Raw genomic sequence first — 16,359 nt, 5'->3', positions numbered from 1 at the left:
CTCCCTTAAAGCACAACTCAAATGCTGCTAGCTCCCCAATAAAGCCTTTCTTGACCTCTTTTTTCAAGAACATTTCTCTCTCTGATTTGGAACTCAAAAGTAAAAAAAAAAAAAAAGAATGTTAAACATTGTTTTCATACCTAGTTGGGGGAGAAAAAAAAATAAAAAAAAAAGAATGAAAGAACTTTCCCTCTCTGATACAAAATTTTGTACTTCTTATATAAAAATATATAAGCATATATATATACATATATATAAACATAAAGTTATCATGAAATAAGATTAAGTTTTGTGTCCTCTACTAGACTGTAAGCTCTACAAGGAGAGAAAAAGTTACATTTTTCTTGAGGTTTATCCTAGTACCTAGCACAGTGCCTAGCATATGGTAGATGCTTAATAATTTTGCTAGGTGGTACACTAGCAAACACTGAGCTTGACCCCAGAAGACCCATGTTTGAAATCCTGCCTCAGGTACTTAATAGTATAAGTCATTTCCCAACTTTAGTTTCCTCATATGTAAGATATTAATAACATTTACCTCACAAGGATGTTGAAAAGATCAAATTAAATCATATTTGTAAAGAACTTTGTCAAAGTTAAAGTGCTATGTAAATATTAGCTATTATTTATTAAAAATTAGTTGAAATAATTCACAAATCACTGTGATAAAGGGCAAAGCATAGGAGATAGAAATGTATTTAAAGAAATAGTTTCTTTGTCCAGCACAGAGTTCAGATCAAACAAGGATTTCTTAGAGATGGTAGAGTTCTTAAAGATGCTCCTGCTTCTGGATGACTTTATGCTGGAATACTGCAGTATATCTCAAATGACATTTATCATCTTTCAAAATGAGTTTGTGGTCTGATTATTTGTAGAGGAAAGATCAAGGATTGATAAAGGATGCCTACAGTTCAGAATTTAATATTGGCTAGTTGGATGGTCAACCACTAGAGCTGGTCTATCAGAAATATCTCTTGGAGTATGCTGGAAGAACTAGCACCTCTGCTGTGAGGTCTTACTCAGTCGTTTTTAGGGCTTCTCATCCACGGTTGGTGTCCACCTCTCATATTCTCCTCTGTGGCTCCAAGAAGCTGTAGCATGCCAATGGCCACACCTCTGTAAATCATCTCAACAAGAAGGCTAAACCAGATGGAGAGCAACCAACAAGTCTCAAAGTTATCAATGAGTTAGAGAATATCCAGCCTAGGCATTTGAAGACTTCCCTCAGTAGAATGAATAGATGAGAACAATTTGTTCCAGGGGCTATGAAGGAGGCCAAGGTGAGCACTTAGAGATGCCAAAGTCAGCCACTGTATCCGAAGCCATCACCAGTCTTCCTGACTTCAGTCTTGCCACTGAACTTCAGTAACTCTAGAAGAAAGAATGAGGCTGATGGCTTTGTACAATTCTGCCTTACTTAAATCCAATTCATGAATAAGTCAAGACATCACCCTATGATTTCAGTGTTCCTCTTTGAAAACAAAAGATTTGAAAACAATATCTCTTGGACAGAAACTGTGGATAGAGCATGACTTGACTCAAGAATTAGGTGTGAGGTAAAAAGTAGGCATTTGGAAAATTGTATAGTGCTCTAAGTCAATCCAAGCTTCCTCCTAAGGGAAGAAATTATAGCTCAGTATTAGAGTTTTCTTCTAACTTTTGAGCTGCTTACTAAAATGAACACAAGAACAGAGAATTAAAGCCTCACTTTTAATTTTTTATTCTAAGTTTAAAATGAGTAAATTGATAATCATCAAACATGAACATCTCTATAGATAAAGAGGATAAAGATATGAAGCCACGAATCAACCTTGTATAGATTATTTTAAGTATATATCAAATTTAGCATGGTAGTACTAGCATGCCCTGATTGTTTGGGTCCCCTTCTGAACATCTTTTCTGGGTATTAAAAAAACCCAACAACCCTTATCTTCTATTTTAGAATTGATAGAAGTATCAGACTTAAGGCTGAAGAACAGTAAGGGCTAGGCAAATGAGTTTAAGTAACTAAGTAACTTGCCCAAGGCCACACAACTAGGAAGGGTCTGAAGCCAGATTTGAATCCAGATCTTCCCATCTTCAGACCTGGCTCTCAACCTACTGAGTCACCAAGCTGCCCCCTGTATATCTTTTTGATGTTTCATTGCTGTTCTTTTTAATCCCTATCATTTGAATATTTTAGCCTTTCAATGATGTCATATAGCTGCAAATAATGGAATTTCATGGTATTCCTAGTAGTAGACCACCAAAGTGCACATGGAAATGAGGAGACATGTCAGGAGTAAGAAGGCTACAACCTGTAAACAGTGAAAAGTGACTCAACAGGAATGTTGTGAAAAATAACATATGAGAGAGAGAGATGCAAGAGCAGAAAAGGAAGTGAGCCCACAATAGAGATAACTGATGGACTTTACTGACAAATGCACTCCTGCTATCAAGAGATCTAGAAGAAAGCCTTCACAATGCTGTGGACCACACAGAGGGATAGGAGACACAGCCAAGAGCTACACAGGATAAGGAGGCAAGGATGCTATTTCTCACTGTTGGAAGAATTATCTGTATTTATAAGATCACGGATTCATAAATATAACAAAGTACCAGTAAAGAATCTGCTTTATAAAAACTTATGTGTTTGTTCAGATTTTGCCCAAGTTCTCAATGATATTTCCCCCAATCCCTGCCTATGTCTATATATTGCTAGCTCTACCTATCAATATCTCTATCTATCTACCTATCTATCTATCTATATGTGTGTCTATATATCTAAATAGACTTTGTACCTTTAAAAGCTGAAGAGATTAATATGAACACGTCACATTTGTCCTGTGTGGAATTTCATTGTCTTATTGGAATCACTTACAAAATGCAGTGGCTTTTTGTGACTTATTCCCTAAGGAGTATTGCATGGCCTCTTCTGTTCTATGGTCATGAGGCTGATTAAAAACAGAGATAAAAATAATACAGGCTCTTTTTTGGGTACCCAGCTTGACTCATCACGTACTACATGGCAATAGAGGAGAATAATGGGAAACGGTAGCTAAAATCAATGTTTTCTATTTGTTCAAGATGAGTAATGTCCTGTGTAGAATCTGTCAGAAGGATTAACCATTGAGTTGCTTGACTATCTTGAAGGATGATCCAACACAAGGGTATTAGAAAGAAGAACAATGGCCAAAGAGAAGGTCATGAGGAAGATTGAAGAAGTAAATCTAAGAAATCAGAAAGCAAAAGAAAAAAAGCCCACTTGTATATAAATTATATATGTACACATTGAATTCATAGGACCACAAATTTAGAGATATGTGAGGGTTCATCTAGTACAACTCTCTCATTTTACAAATAAAGAAACTGAGGCCTAGAGAAGTGGGGGGGTGACTTGCTAAGGGTCATCTAGTTCCAGGAAGGGCACCCAGAGTCTCTCCCTCCAGGTCCAGCACCCTTTCTTCTGCACCACAGTGAGTACAATTGCATAATGTTTCAAAAGTTGCCTAGTGCAAGACGGAATTATCTGATTGTAAAACTGAATGTAATGAATATTTTTAAAAAACCTTTTTATCATTCAAAAGGAAAGAATTTGTGCAATATGAAGCTTATTTAGAGCATTAACTGGCTATGGATTCTGAAGTAAAGAATGACAGCATTGCCAGTCATTTGGGAACCAATTGGCTTGGAATTTATCAGTGCAGTCAGAATGGATGTCTCTGTGGTATCTGATCCGACTACCTATGCCTATGAAGAGAAAATGAGAGGTTTTAGGCATTCATTTGGTTGTTGATTTTCAGGGAGCTAGTCTTTATTGGTTAAAAGACATGATGGGGCTACCTCTGCATAAAGATTTCAGCTTATATTTATTTTTTATTTCTATACCACTGGAAGTATGGAAATCAATTCTTCTTTCTCCACAAACAAAGCCATAAATGTGGCATGGCCCCAAAATAGATAGACTAGTGAGCCACATGAAACCCCACGGGAACTGAGACTTTAAGGAAATGTAGAAGGGAATGAGTCAGCCTGGATTTATAAGCCATTGTAGCTCCTGACAGGGGAGATGAATGAAGGAAGTGCCAGATCTCACAGAATAACTGGGAGACTAAAGGTAGATGCTGCAGTTAATAATTTAGTCAAGAAAAGGAGTCTAATGCTTGTTCCACAGACCAGCATTGGTTTTATGAGTTATCAGAGCTGTCGTCTTGGTGGTATTTATCATAAGATTGTACATTTAGAACCGGGAAGTACTTTAGAGGAACTCTCTTATTTTACAGAGAGAAGCACTGAGTCCCAGAGAAGTTAAGTGATTTGCTCATGGTCACAGAGGTGGTAAGAAGCAAAGCCAAGATTTAAAGCTAGGCTTTCTCATTGCTTCTCACCCTAAATCCAGTGTTCTTTTCTCTTTAGAGCATCTTATGATGAGATTTCCTAGAGAAGCCTCACCATTTTTTAAACTGCCTTAGAGTTCATACAAGTATTGGTTCCAAAGCCAAAGAAGAATAGTAAAGGCTAGGTAATTGGGGTTAAGTGACTTACCCAGGTTCACACAGCAAAAAAGTATCTTAGGTCACATTTCAACCTAAGTCCTTTCCACTCTAGGACTGGCTCTCCATCCACTGAGCCACCCAGCTGCCCCCTTACTAGATCCATTAAAAAATATCTCCTTTCCCTAGCTAAAAAGCATCTCCTTCCCTCATAACAAAAAGTTGAAAACACCAGCTCCATAACACCTACTAACCCATTAACAATGCAGAACAGGTCCACCTCCCTAATGGAGCTGAAGTCTCTAAGCTCTAAGTCAAGAGAATGGGCTTAGGATAATTTCCCCTCTTCCAGGGCAGAAAGAAGAAGCCTAGCTGAAGAAGTCTGCTAATATTGGAAACAGAGAAGAATCTCTCCAACTACACACCCAGCCAAGCCACGTCTAACCATGAGCACCTGTCCAGCAAAACCCCACTTGGCAGCCAAGATAGCCAGCAAAACCAGCAGGGGAAAGGGAGCCTCACTATACAGAGTAGATGGATCTGGAGCAATGGAGGCATGAGTTTCCTCTCCACACACATTCCCTATTGTTGCCCCTGTTATATCCTTGCTCTATGAGTTTCTGATTTTTGGATTTGATTGTCCAAATATATTCCTAAGTTTTCCCTCTTCCCACTGATGGGAAGGTGTATCCCAGGTTCAGAGGAGAAACGTTCTATTGCTACTTTTCCTACAATGCTATTTCATTAAATTACTTTGAGCGAAATGTGTCCTCTGGCTGACTAGTAAAAGTGTATTAATTAATGGGGGTTCAGTGGTTAAGATTTTTGAGATGTGTCTTCACAGAGTACTTTGAACTTGGATAACTTTTCTTGGGTGTCCATTTGAGAGACAGGGGCACCTTAGGAGAAACATGAGGTAACATTGGGGCACAGCGGATAGAATGCTGGGTCTGGAGTCAGCAAGGCTCCTAGCCCCAGGTGCTTAAGAGCTGTGTGACCCAAGCCAAGCCACTTAACCCTATTTGCCTCAATTTCCTCATCTGTAAAATGAGCTGGAGAAGGAAACGGCAGACTGTTCCAGTATTCTCCACCAAGGAAACCCCAAATGGGGATCTGAAGAATCAGACAGGACTGAAATGACTGAACAACAAATAGCAGGTACAACATAGATGAATTATTATTGTTATTAATATTGTTATTGCTCAAACTAGGAAAATTTTTATTGCAAAACTTTCTGACAAAGGTTTAATTTCCCAAATATATAAGGAACTAAGTAAAATTTACAAAAAAAAATCAAGCCACTCCCCAATTGACAAATGGTCAAGGGATACAACAATCACATGAAAAAGGGTTCTAAATCCCTCCTGATTAGAGAAATGCAAATAAAAACAAATCTGAGGTACTACCTCACACTGAGAAGACTGGCCAATATGGCAGCAAAGGAAAGTGATAAATGTTGGAGGGGATGTGGCAAAAATGGGACACTAATACACCACTGCTGGTGGAGTTGTGACTTGGTCCAACCATTCTGGAGGGCAATTTGGAATTATTCCCAAAGGGCTTTTAAAGAATGCCTGCCCTTTGATCCAGCCATACCATTGCTGGGATTATACCCCAAAGAGATAATAAGGAGAAATATTTGTTCAAAAATATTTACAGCTGCACTTTGCATAGAGGCAAAAAATTGGAAAATGAGGAGGTGTCCATCAATTGGGGAATGGCTGAACAAATTGTGGTATCTGATGGTGATGGAATACTATTGTACTGAAAGGAATAACAAACTGGAGGAATTCCATGTGAACTGGAAAGACCTCCAGGAATTGATACAGAGTGAAAGGAGCAGAACCAGGAGAACATTGTACACAGAGACAGATACACTGTGGCAAAATCGAATGTAATGGACTTCTGTACTAGCAGCGATGCAATGACCCAGGATAATCCTGAGGAAGGAATTTATGAGAAAGAACACTATCCACATCCAGAGAAAGAAGTGTGGGAGCAGAAGAAAACTATATGATTGATCACATGGTTCGATGGGTTTATGATTAGAGTTTTAATGTTAAAAGATCACTCTACTGCAAATACGAATAACATGGAAATAGGTTTTGAACAATGATACATGTATAACACAGTGGAACTCCTTGTCAGATCTGGGAGCGGGAAGAGAAAAGGAAAGGGAAAGATCATGAATAATATAACCATGGGAAAATATTCTAAATAAATAAATTTAAAAAGAAAAATACTGCTGTTGCTCTATATATTTTACAGGTGTTTATATCCCTGTTCTTTTAATTCAGACTTGTTATTGAGTTCACTTTGTATCTGGAGTGGCCACTAGGGATGAAAAAAGAAATCCATTTGATGTTAGGAATTTTCTCTCTCTTTACTCCAAATTGACAGGCTAGTTGCAGCCTGAGGGCACACATGCCAGCAAAGTTTCTCACTAGCTGAGGCAGCAGAAAACCTGAGGGAAGGGAACAGTACAGTCAAGCATGTCAGTAATCTCATGTGAATACAACCGAGCAGTGGAGATTCCCACTTATCCAGACCTCATTCGGTGGGACTCTTTTTTTCAGTGTCTTTCTATAATCAGAGGATCTATACCAAGTCTTTTAACATCTCAGACTTGAGCCTAATGACAACTACTTGCACAAGTAGAGGAAAATTTGGAGCAGTGGAGGCAACCCATTCAGAGGGTCAGAAGTAAAAAGATCATGAGGGTATGGTATGATGGGATACTGGATGATGGGTGACCTCATGTGATATAAAGAACAATGCATTTGGCTTTACTATTTTTGTACGATCATGTCAAACTCTAGTGATCCCATTTAGCGTTTTCTTGGGCAAAGATAATGGAATGATTTGACATTTCCTTCTCCAGTTTGTTTTATAGGAAGTTGAGGCCAACAGGGTTAAGTGGCTTGCCCAGGGTCATACACTAGTAAGGGTCAGAGGCCAAACCTGAATTTGGATCTCCCTGACTCCAGGCCCAGCATTCTAACCATTGCACCACCTAGCTGCCTGGCTCTATTAACTATGCATTATAAATGACATTCTTCCCTCTAGGCTCTCTTTTCCTTAAAGGTAAAATGAAGGAGTTGGACTAGATCAAGAAATCTTAATTTGGGGTCTATGGATTGATTTGAGGGCATCCATGAACTTGAGTGGGGAAATAACTGACACCTTTATTTCAATATATTTTTTTTCTTTGTAATCTTATGGGTTTTATTTTGAAGAGTTAAAACCATTATTCTGAGAAAGGGTCCATAGGTTTCACCTCATCAAATGAGATTATATTTGTGAAGCACTTAGCATAGTGAGTGGTACAAAGTTGTTCATCTTTCACTTTTGATGAGATCCAAAAACATCATGAGGTGATGCTTTAACTTGTGAATGAATGGGATTTAAGTGAAGCAGAGCTGGACATAGTCCTCAGCCTCACTCTCTCTTCCAGAGTCATCCAAGTCCAGTGGCAAGACAAAAGTCAGGACCAACTTGGGGATGGCCTGAGATGTAGTAGATGCCATTGGCATCTTGGATGTCGGACCAAATTCTAGGCACTCCCCAGAGTCATCTTCAGCTGATTTCAGGGCTTTCAAAACAAACTGTTCTCATCCAGTCATTCCAATTGGGGGAAGTCTTTACATGCTTGGAGAGACATCTCCCCTAATTTACTGGCAGTTAATAGATGTTTTGTCCCCCTCCCATTTTCCCTCTTCATCAAACTGCCAAAGGGATCCATGGCAGAAATAAAGATTAAAATCCCCTAGACTCAATAATCTGTTTCCTTCCAGCATTTGGAATTTATTCTTGGAATTCCTTCAGCTGGAATTTATAACATGGATGTTCATGGATATAGAGTGGACATGGTATTGGGGCAGGGCAGGAGACCCCCTGCTCTGGGGTAAATCTCTGGAACTAGCTGGAATAATAGAGTTGTTACATGCTACAGATGAGCTGTAACTCCCGACAGCCATGGAAAGCACTTAAAACTCTTTCCTTCCCCTTGCCTTGTCAGCAGATACTATGCCAAAAAAAAAATCAGAGAAAGCTTAAATTAATCTCTCTCATCCATCTTCCCTTTCCTCTGTTGATGGAGGTTGCCAAAAAATGGTGAAGACCCAGCCAATGGGATTGAGCTGCAAAGCTTAGTTAGAGAGCATCCTCTAGAGCCCCCAGCTGGCCATCGATGGGAACTGCATGTGGACCCATTAGTCAAGAGATGCCAATTTAGAGTCAACTAAGGCAGGAAGAATCTCAATCAAGGGAATCCTCTTCTTTTCCTTTTAGGGGTTGGCGGTGACTCTGGGGTTATCAAATCTTTGGCACTCAGGGTTGACCAAAAGAGATTTTATTTTATTTTGTTTCTATTTCTTTCAATAAAAAAAACTTTTCTGTAAGTTTATAAACTGTTTGCAAATAGGGTATTTCAAGAGGAAGAGGCTAATAGAAGTCTTCCTCTCCAATTGCCTGGTTCTATAGAGAAGGAAACTGAGGTTCAGGGAGGTGAAGTGACTTAAGGTAGAGAGTAAGTAAATTGCAGTCAGAATTCTAATCTAGATTAAAACACACAAGGCATCTAGATTTTTTCTTTCATGCTTTTTTTTTAGGTGGGGGGGAATAGTAGAAAATAAAAGTAAGAAAGGGCAACTAGGGGGGTGCAATAGATGAGGTAACAGGATGAGTCAGGAAGACTAGCTTCAACAATATGACAGAAAAGGAAAATGATAAATATTGGAGAGGATTTGGGAAAATTGGGATACTAATGCACCATTGGTGGAGTTGTGCTTTGATCCAACCATTCTGGAAAGCAATTTGGAACTATGCCCGAAGGGTTCCAGCACTGTGCACACCCCTTTGATCTAGCAATATCACAATTTGATCTGGATCCCAAAGAAATAAAAAAAAAGAGGAAAGGACCTATTTGTACAAAAAATATTTATTGCAATTCTTTTGGTGGTAGCAAAGAATTGGAAATTGAGGAGCTATCTATCAATTGGGGAATAGCTGAAAAAGATGTGGTATGTGATTGTAATGGGATATTAAGAAATAATGAACAATATGGTTTCAGAAAAACCTGGGAAGACTTATATGCACTGATATAAAGTGGAGTGAGCAGAACCAGAACAACATTGTACACAATAACAGCACTAGGCTGAGCAGAAATCTGAATATGGATCATACAATTCAATCTGCTACATGTTCACCTGCTTCCCACATAAACCAAGATTCTCAGCCTCTTTTTGAATGGTTTGCACTTCAATGGTCCTCTCAAGCACCATGTTAATTCAGACCTTTGCCACCTTATATATCATCACATCGACCTCCAGCTTACTTTGATTCCACAATAATTTGGTTGCCACACCTTGTTTTTCTTTCTGTCACTAACATTTTGTTTTATTTCTTTGGCCACCTACCTTTTTTCCTTTTACTTCTTCTTAAATTCTTCAAGTCAGGTCCTTGCTGTTCCTTCTAATTGAGCCCTTCTCTCCTCCAGTTTTTCCTTAGTTTCTTCCAAACTTCTCTTCCCTAGGTGCAATGTCTGACTTTCTTTGCAAATCCAAAATTTTCCCAATTAACTTTTCAATCTCCTTTTTATTTACTTCAAGTCTTTCTCTTGTCTTCTCCCAACTAAGACAAAAGAGAAAATGAGTAGTCTACAAAAATATTCAGGGCACCAAATAGGAGCCAGCACAGGTGCCTGGCATTATGGCAATAATGTTAACAGCTTACTGAGAGAAAAAACTATCCAATTTATTTTATTTCTGCCTTCACTTCAAAGAATGATCTTCAGTGTGAGAACAATAGTCTGGAGAAGCAGAGACATGGTAGGGTGGTGCTAGGCTGCCCTCTTATAGCTCCTGTGCCCCAAGTGAATTACAATCATCAAAGAACAGCTGAACCATTCCTAATGACCTTTGAAATATCATGGGGAAAGGGGGGATGCCCTCAATGGGACACAGGTGCAGAGAGGCAATGTCCAAATCTTTGAAAGTAGCTATGGGATATAGAGAGGGATTCCCCAAAAGAATCCAACTAAGGTATGATGAAATATACCTTCATTTTAGCATACTTTAATTCACACAATGAGTGGCTTAAGAACTGCAGTAAAATCCAAGGGGTAAAGGAATAGTGAACAAAGAAACATGGATGTTAATAATAGCATTTTTTAAACCCTTACCTTCCGTCTTAGAGTCAATACTGTGTATTGGTTCCAAGGCAGAAGAGTGGTAAGGGTAGGCAATGGGGGTCAAGTGACTTGCCCAGGGTCACACAGCTGGGATGTGTCTGAGGCCAGATTTGAACCTAGGACCTCCCGTCTCTAGGCCTGGCTCTCAATCCACTGAGCTACCCAGCTGCCCCCAATAATAGCATTTTTATAGTGGTTTAGGTTTGCAAAACTCTTTCTCTGTTATCTCATTTGATCCTTACTGTGTTAGTTCTATTATTATTATTATTGCTATTTTGCAGATGAGGAAACTGAGGTTAAGAGAGGTTATGTGGCTTTGCCTGAGACAACACAGGTACTCAGGAACAATTAAAGAAGGCTACAATTAGGTCAGTCTTTAGGATCTCTGGTTAATCTAGACTTCAGGCCATTGAAGAAGTGAGGAAGAAAAGAAGTGAGGAGGAAGTCTTTGAAGATACTTATCCTCAGACTTGACATAACCATTTCTAGGTGCAAAGAGGTACCTGGGTCACCACTTAAAAACCAGAGAAGCTCCTGAAAGGTCAGGGTATTTTTTTAGGAGTGGTTCAGATTTTATTCAGGTGAGATTGGTTTACTATCTGATGTCCCAGGTAGGGAGATGCTAGTTACTGACTAATGTGAGACGTTTGGCCAAAACAAATAGGGACTCCAAGCATGGATTGTGGAAATTCCAGGGAAGGGCAAGAGTCATGGAATGGCATAGCCTCTTGGAAGTGAATATCATAGATCTTTGAGAGGTCCATAGGCTCTGTGTACCTTTGAATAATCACAAACCAATTTAGACTTGAAGTTAGACAAACCTTCCTAATGAATCCAAACTGATGGACTGTTTTGGGAAGAATGGTTTTCTTTTCACTACAAGTAAAAGCTGGAATGCCACTTATTGGACACATACTAGATAAAAATCAAAATAAATAAAATTCTAGCTCACACAATCATATGCCTCAACTTGTTTAACCATTCCTTAATGATGGGCATCTCTCTAATTTCCAGTTCTTTGCCACCACAAAGATTGCTGCTATAAGTATTTTAGAACATACAGGTTCTTTTCCCTTTTCCCCGATCATCCTAGGAAATAAACCTAGTAGTGGTATTGTTGGATCAAAAGGTATGCACGGTTTTAGATTTCATTCTATTCTTACACCTGTCTCTTAGAATATCTGGCTTCCTTTAAGTCTGAATTTATATGTTGCTTCCTATGGAAAACCTTTCCTGCTATCCCTAGTTATTTGTGATCTCTTATTACTCTTCAAATTATCCTATACATACTTATCTGTTTACATGTTATATTTTTCCTTCCTACTCTTAGAAGCATGATAGTTTTTTGCAGGTAAGGATTATATTTCCTTTAATTTTTGTTTCAATGCTTATTAGAGCTCTTTGCACATAGTAGGAATTGAATAAATATTTGTTGAATCAAGTTATTGTCATAGTAGGATAAAGCCTTGTAGGAAGAAGAGGGAATGGTTGGGTTGGTATGCCCAAGCATGAGGGTTGACTGGGAAGACACCAGGGAAATAGAAGCTGAGTTTGTTATTCAGTCATTTTTCAGTTGTGGCCAATTCATCATGACTCTCTTTGGGATTTTATTGAAAGGTATTAGAGTGGCTTGCTATTTCCTTCTCTAGCTCATTTTGCAGATGTAGAAACTGAGGCAAACAGGGTGAAGTGACTTGCTCAGGTCTAGAGTCTATAGCTAGAGTCTAATCAGGATTTGAATTCAAGATTTCCTATTTCCAACTTTAAGACTCTATCTACTAGATTCAGATATCTACTTTGCCACCTTAAGGCAGCTGGTGGCACAATGGATAGAATGCTGAACTTGAAATCAGGAAGATGTGAGTTCAAATCTTGCTTCAAACACTTATTAGATGTGTGACCACAGGCAAATCAGCTAACCTTTATGCTTCTAAATTTCCTCAACTAGAAAATGGAATCCTCATTTTACAAAAAATAGTACCTGCCTCTCAGGGTTGTTGGGAGGATCAAATGAGATAATATTTGCAAACCAAAATACTTAGTAAGTGCTATATAAATACTTATTCCCCTGCCTAGCTGCCTCTTCAATGGGACTTCTCCACTCTTAAGGCATGATTTATTAATTATCTAGTAACGATTTTGTTATGAAATTATGTTGGCTGGAACAATGCCATGGAAGATATGTTTATATATCAGGATATAAGGGATTTTGAAGGCTATGACTAGCAGAGCCTGAGCTCTGGAAAGGCTTGCTAGTATGGTCATACCAGTGGGCTGTGTGTATCTCCAGTATAGGACCTATATATAAATATAGCATAGCTAAATTTAGAGGTGATGTCCATTTCAGCCCTTATAATTCCTGAAAGGCCAGCTAGATGGTGCAGTGGATAGAGTGCCTAGCCCAAAGTCAAAAAGACAACATTTCTGATTTCCTTAGCATTAGTGCTTATTTACTGACAGTCTCTGGTGCAGACCTCTTTTGGATGGACTGAGGACTAGGCTTAGCATTTCTTTTTTTTTTAAATTATTTGTTCATCTCATTTGATGATTTATCTGTTGGGAGAAGACTCTTGTTCATATCTATAACTATATGTATATATGGCCATATATAAATGTATTCATATATATATGTGAATTCCTCATATATATTGGTTATTAGATATCTATGAGACAAATTTGGTATAGAGATTTTCCCTCAGCTAACGTTTTCCCTTCTAATTTTAACTATTCATTTTATTCGTGTTTTCACAATTTTCAGTTTTTTCAATTTTATGTAATTAAAATTGTCCATTTTATTTCTTGTGATAAACTCTATCCCTGGCTTCATTGAGAAGTCTTGCCCAATCCATCATTGTAAAGGGTATCTCTTACCTTTCTCTGCTAACTTAAAAACCATGATGACTGTTTATATTTTTAGACCACATTTTCTATTTGGAGCTTATTGGGGTATATGGTGGGAGATGTTTTTCTGAATCTAATTTCTCCAGCCGGCTTTCTAAATTTCCTATTGTTTTTCATAAGATAATGAGTTTTCCCCCAAGTAGTTGGCACCAGCCATGGCTTCTTTATTTTATTGCTTCTGCATCTTGTCTATCTCTTCTGTCCCACTTGACACAGACTTCCCAATGTTTGGCCTCTCCTTAGAGAGATTAGGGTTGTAAAACTCTAATCTTTTTGACCCCAAGAAAGAAGAATTCCTTTTTCTCTTAGAATAATCTCAGTGGAACCCGGGCCTGGCAGTCCCAGATCTCACACTATACTACAAAGAAGTTATCAGCAAAACTGTGGTACTAGCATTGCTGTCTTCAGTCGTGTCTGACTCTTAATGACTCCCATAGGGCATTGAGGTGGCCCAGTGGATAGAGTGCCAGGCCTGGAGTCAGGAAGACTCATTTTTCTGAATTCAAGTCTAGCCTCAGACACTACCTGTGTCTCTGGGCAAGTTACTTAACCCTGTCTGCCTCAGTTTCCTAATATGTAAAATGAACTGGAGAAGGAAATAGTAAAACCACTCCAGAATCTTTGCTAAGAAAACCCCAGATGGGATCAAGAAGAGACAGAGGAGAAGGAAGGAGAATAAGAGGAGGAAGAGGAGAAGAAAAGGAGGAAGAAGAAGGATGAGGAGGGGGAGGAAAAGACAAAAGAAGGATGATGAGAAGAGGAAGAGGAAGGAGGAGGAAAAGATGAAAGAACTACAGCCCCACCCTTTCTGAGACAGAGAGACCAGACATCCAGAAGTCTATGTCAGATGGCTTTTTCCATTTTGTTTTATTCCAAGGACATAGTGTTTGTTTTTGTTTTTTTTAATATGACCCACATACAGTGAGTGCCCTGGCATTGGGCAGGTGGCTGGCCTTCTGCTGTTTTTTTCACTTCTCAATTCCAGAATAGGTTTTAAAAACAAATAGTTGCAAAGTTTTTCCTTCACAACTCAAGAAGTACATGCTCTTCCCTGAATAAGAACTTCCTGATAATAAGTTTAGAACTGGAAAAGATCCTAGATACCATACAGGCCAGTTCCCTAATTTTACAGATAAAGAATGTGGAACCCCAAAGAAGTTGTGATTTACCTAAGGTTAATAGCAGAACCAGGGTTTGAACCAGATCATGTCCTCTGCCTCCAAAGAATCATTGTCTTGTCTTTTTTTTTTTCTCTTCTCTTTTCTCCCTCCCTCCCTTTCTTCTCTTCTTTTTTCTTCTCTCCCTCCCTTTCTTTTCTTCTCTTTTTCTTTCTCCCTCCCTTTCTTCTCTTCTTTTCTCTTCTCTCCCTATTCCTCTCCCTCTCCCTCTCCTCTCTTCTCTTCCATCTTAGAATCAATACTATCACTATAGGGTCTAAGGCAGAAGAATGGTATAGACTAGGCAATTTGGGTTAAGTGACTTGCTGGGGGGTCACACAACTAGGAAGTGTCTGAGGTCACATCTGAACCCAGAACCTCCTGTGTTTGGGCCTGGCTCTCAACTTCTGAGTGACCTAACTGCTCCCCCCTCATTGTTTTCAGTTAATTTTTCTGACTCCCCATTTGTTTCAGCCTCTGATCACAGAGGATCTGACAATGAGAACATAGCATTGAAATTTATCCGTTTCCTTCCCAGAGGCAGCCTTGGTGTAACGGACCCACAGAAGCCAGGGTTTTTCCCAGGGGCTAGGAACAGGGCCAAGTGTTGGTGAAAGGGTACTGAATTTAGAGTCGGGAGATCCAGATTCAATACCGGTTCTGCTATTTACTATTTGTGGGACTCCCGGAAAGTCCGTCCTCATTGGGCTGAGGCTTATGAAATGAGGGCGTTGGACTAACTAACCCTTAAAGTCCTTTGAGCCAAGACCTGTGCTAGAATCTTATTTTCTCACTCTTACTAGCCGGGTGGCTCCAGACCAGTCATTTAATTTCTAAATCCAACTCCATTAATTGTTGTCAATTAATTGACATAAAAATGTCATAAAATCTGCCACAGTTGTAAGGATTAAATCGAAAGGTCAGCTCAGAGAATCCTCGGCTTTCTTTTTTGGCTATAACCAAGGGGTCATGAAACCCCCACTGCCGTTTCAGGGGTGTCTTGAGCTGGATTAGCAAACTCGATCCCATATGCGTAGAAGGCTGCAGCCAACCAACACGTGAAGCCGGCTATTGTTCCCTCCTGAAAGCTCAGCCCACGGGCTTCATTCCGAGGGGATGGGGGTCTGGGGGTGGGGGGTGGCGGCTGGAGAGGGGAGACGCTATTCCCGAGGCACTTTGAGGCCAGGGCTAGGCCTAGTGCTGCCTCTTTCCACTCCGCCCTCGCTCCCAGGGGAGTGAGCAGAAGAATAAGGGCTGTCTGCTCCCCTCCCTTTGCGTGGGGGTCGCGCACGTGGCAAGCTGCCGGGAGACAATAGCGACCTGACACCGGCTCGCCAGAGAGCTTGATTCCCGAGCTCCGGCAAACGCGGGGGCTCCAGCACACTCCCTCTCTCGCATCCTTCTGCACAGGGGCCACGTGGCGAGGCAGCCAGAAGCCGGTGGCAGATGGTGCTTTCTTTGCAGTCGCTGCTTTATGCCAAGGAAGAGGGGATTTTGTATGTGACCCACATACTGGTAGGGCCCTTGTTTGGGGGCACGCACGTGGCAGGCCCTCTGCTGGTTGTTTGCTTTCCAATGGCTGCTTAAATGATTCTCTCTCTCCCTTTCCCTCCCTCCCATTCTCTCTCTCCCTCTCCCT

General features: G+C 39.9%; 1 protein-coding gene across 1 annotated transcript in view; it reads left to right on the top strand.

The window, feature by feature from the left end:
- Positions 1–15,334, top strand: part of WASF1 (WASP family member 1) — a 90,187-nt gene extending 74,853 nt beyond the window's left edge. The window contains exon 8 of the mRNA XM_044675408.1: positions 15,259–15,334. Within this exon, the coding sequence (XP_044531343.1) occupies positions 15,259–15,334 (76 nt within the window). The remainder of the gene's footprint in view (positions 1–15,258) is intronic.
- The last annotated feature ends 1,025 nt before the right edge of the window (positions 15,335–16,359 follow it).

Source organism: Gracilinanus agilis, chromosome 4 (genome assembly GCF_016433145.1).
Source record: "Gracilinanus agilis isolate LMUSP501 chromosome 4, AgileGrace, whole genome shotgun sequence".
NCBI lineage: Eukaryota > Metazoa > Chordata > Mammalia > Didelphimorphia > Didelphidae > Gracilinanus > Gracilinanus agilis.
The sequence above is the reverse complement of the archived record's forward strand: the minus strand, read 5'-3'. Positions and strand labels throughout refer to the sequence as shown.